General features: G+C 42.7%; 1 protein-coding gene across 1 annotated transcript; it reads left to right on the top strand.

The window, feature by feature from the left end:
- The first annotated feature begins 864 nt into the window (after positions 1-864).
- Positions 865-2,189, top strand: LOC146425447 (uncharacterized). The gene has a single exon (XM_085041735.1). The coding sequence runs from the start codon at positions 1,020-1,022 to the stop codon at positions 1,875-1,877; it is 858 nt and encodes a 285-aa protein (XP_084897861.1). The 5' UTR covers positions 865-1,019; the 3' UTR covers positions 1,878-2,189.
- The last annotated feature ends 908 nt before the right edge of the window (positions 2,190-3,097 follow it).

The raw sequence follows: 3,097 nt of genomic DNA, 5'->3' as shown, positions 1-3,097 counted from the left end.
ATTTATCAGCGAGAATGTGCCTATGCTGTCATTCATATACGAAGCCACAAATGGTCGAAAGGCCTTGGAGAAGGCAATGAGAGAGTGGATCGTTTGGTTTCCGTAGCAGTACCACTGAGCGAATTTGTTAAAGCCAGAGAAGCTCACAACACTTTTCATCAAAATGCCAAGGGACTCTTCCACCAGTTTAAAATAACTATGGAAGAAGCAAGAGGCATTGTCAGAGCTTGTCCTAGTTGTAGCCATCATGGGCCAGGCCTAGGAATTGGGGTGAATCCACGAGGTTTAGGCCCTTGTGAACTTTGGCAAATGGATATCACCCATGTCCAGCAGTGTTTGGCCGACTAAAGTATGTGCATGTTACAATCGACACATACAGCAGATTTCTGTGGGCCACGGCTCAGACAGGAGAGAAGGCTTCCCACGTCATATGGCATTTGACAAGCTGTTTTGCAGTTATGGGAGTGCCTCAACAGATCAAAACCGACAATGGGCCCGCCTATGTCAGTGAAAAAATGCGACAATTCTGTCAACAGTGGGGGGTCAAGCATGTAACAGGCATTCCCCATTCACCAACAGGGCAAGCCATTGTCGAGCGAGCAAATCAAACCTTGAAACGATACTTGGACAAGTTCAATGATATCTGTGATGTTTGTGAAAAGCTGTCTAAAACATTGTTTGTGTTAAACTATTTGTGTATTTTTTCAGACCAGGATTCTCCTCCTGCACAGGTGCATGGCCGAGCTGCAGCTTCAGAGCATAAAGCACCCATGATAGTTATGTATCGCGACCCATGCACAGGCCTGTGGCAAGGCCCGGCAGAAATTAAATATATAGGGCGCAGTTACATGTGTGTGCGAAGTGGACAACGAAACCCAAACCCAGATCTAAGTCACTCTAACGAAGGCTGGACAAATGTCAGCCCGATAAATATAGCAGAATACTCATACACTGTTAAAGGCGGCTATTGCGGAAGTAACAACACTGCTAATCAGAGCTTGGGTGCTTTGGGAGCTGAAATGAGAGAACCACCGATTACAATTTGGAACAACAGAACACCCAAAGCGTTACCTCCATCTGTGTTCTTAATATGTGGAGACAGAGCATGGCAAGGAGTCCCTCATAACGTCTTTGGAGGGCCATGCTATTTAGGAGAACTAACTCTTTTAGCACCCTACCAACGCATGTGGCTTAGCGTAGTCGCTGAGCCAAAGCGCCAGCAGCGTTCTCTGTCTCACCAACTAGACTCACGGTGCAAAGATGATGTTGAATTATGGTCAGTAACAGCTAAGGTGTTCACCTCCCTGTTCACCCCCAGAATAGCCGCTGCAAGAGCCCTTAGGCAAATTGAGAAACTAGCATGTTGGACAGTTAAACAAGCAAATGTTACTACTAATATTATTTCCCAATTGCTGCTTGACCAAAAGAGTTTGCGACATGCCGTGCTTCAAAATCGAGCTGCTATTGATTTTTTATTGTTAGCTCAAGGCCATGGTTGTAAAGACTTTGAAGGGATGTGCTGCTTTAATTTGTCAGATCATAGCAATTCCATCCATAAGCAACTAGAGTGGTTGAAAAAACACACCTCTACAATTACAGTTGATGTCAATCCTTTAGACAAATGGTTATCATCCCTGTTTGGAGGTCTGTCACCATGGCTGATATCCTTGCTTAAAGAAGGTCTACGTTGGCTAGGAATTCTTATATTGATAGTTATTGTAGTGAAAATTACTTATAAGTGTGTTGTTAAGCAAATTAATCAAACAACTAACGGGATCCTGCTCGCCCAAAAGAGAAAAGGGGGAATTGTTACACAATGGCTTCAAGATCACGGACATGAATTATTAGAAGGTTTGTGCGAGCAAGATCATTGTTAAGCTAAGTAGCAGTCAGGCCATATACAGGCCGCAGTAGCTTGCTTCCCTGAGAATTCCTCGTGAGAAAATATCAAAAAGATGCAGCTGTGTAAGGAATGTACGGGAGGGAACTTATGATTAACAAAGAATGAGGGGTAAACCCTGTGGATGTGAGAATGGAATGTAGAAGAAATGTAAGCTGTAACTGCTGCAATTAACGAGTAGATTAGTGATTAATAAATATAAGCACTGTAACAGTATATAAAGAGCACACGCGTTTAAATAAATGAAGCTTGCTTTATATCTCACATTGAGACTGCTGCTTGTTTCCTTTCGCCGTTCGTTATATATATATATATATATATATATGTTTGTTTAGCTATGAGTAGCTTTGCATGTATTGTGTAGTAATAAGTTGTTTGGTTCTTTGCTCTGTTCTCTCTTGTGTCTAATAAACAGTAATCTATTTTATATTAGACCTAAATCGGCCGTCTTTATAAGGACTTGTGAGTGAGACTGAGTTTTTGGGGTGCTGGTTGCTCTGAATAGGTTGATCACTAGTTGTCATAGGCCTAAACAGCTGGTAAAATCTATCCACCCTCTGTCTCCACTTGTAACAAGTGCAATCTGTAACAAGCAAGTGTGAAACCTGTTGCAAAAACAGCCCTGACACAAGCAAGAGTGTAATGCTATGAGTGACCAAGGTAGGGCCTCTCCCGGGACATTACTGGCAAATAGATTTTGCTGAAATGTCACTCAAGGAAAAATAAAAATATGTACTGGTTTTGGTTGAAATGTTACGTGGGTAGCCTGAAGCTTATCCCTGTCACACCAATGCAGAAAAGGAAGTAGTGAAAGCCTTGCTCAACCATATAATTCCAAGGTTCGGGGTTCCTTTGGAAATGTCATCAGATAGAGGACCACATTTTGTTGCAAGGGTGATCGGGGAAGTTAGCAAGATTTTGGGACTTACTTGGGACTTGCACACACCATACAGCCCCCAAGCAAGTAGAAAGTTGAATGTATGAATAGAACCCTCAAAGCCCAGATTAGTAAGATCTGCCAAGAAACATCTATGGCATGGGTTCAGGCTTTGCCTATAGCCTTACTGAGGGTCCACATACAACCAAGGCGAAGGGACAATATAAGTCCCTATGAAATCTTATATGGCAGACCATATCAGGTTCCACTTATCTGTGGTGGTTTTGATTGGCCCAGAACATCAGCAAGGTATTTTTAAC

This window comes from Lichenostomus cassidix, chromosome W, assembly GCF_008360975.1.
Source record: "Lichenostomus cassidix isolate B80296 chromosome W, HeHo_3.0, whole genome shotgun sequence".
Classification (NCBI taxonomy): domain Eukaryota; kingdom Metazoa; phylum Chordata; class Aves; order Passeriformes; family Meliphagidae; genus Lichenostomus; species Lichenostomus cassidix.
The sequence above is the reverse complement of the archived record's forward strand: the minus strand, read 5'-3'. Positions and strand labels throughout refer to the sequence as shown.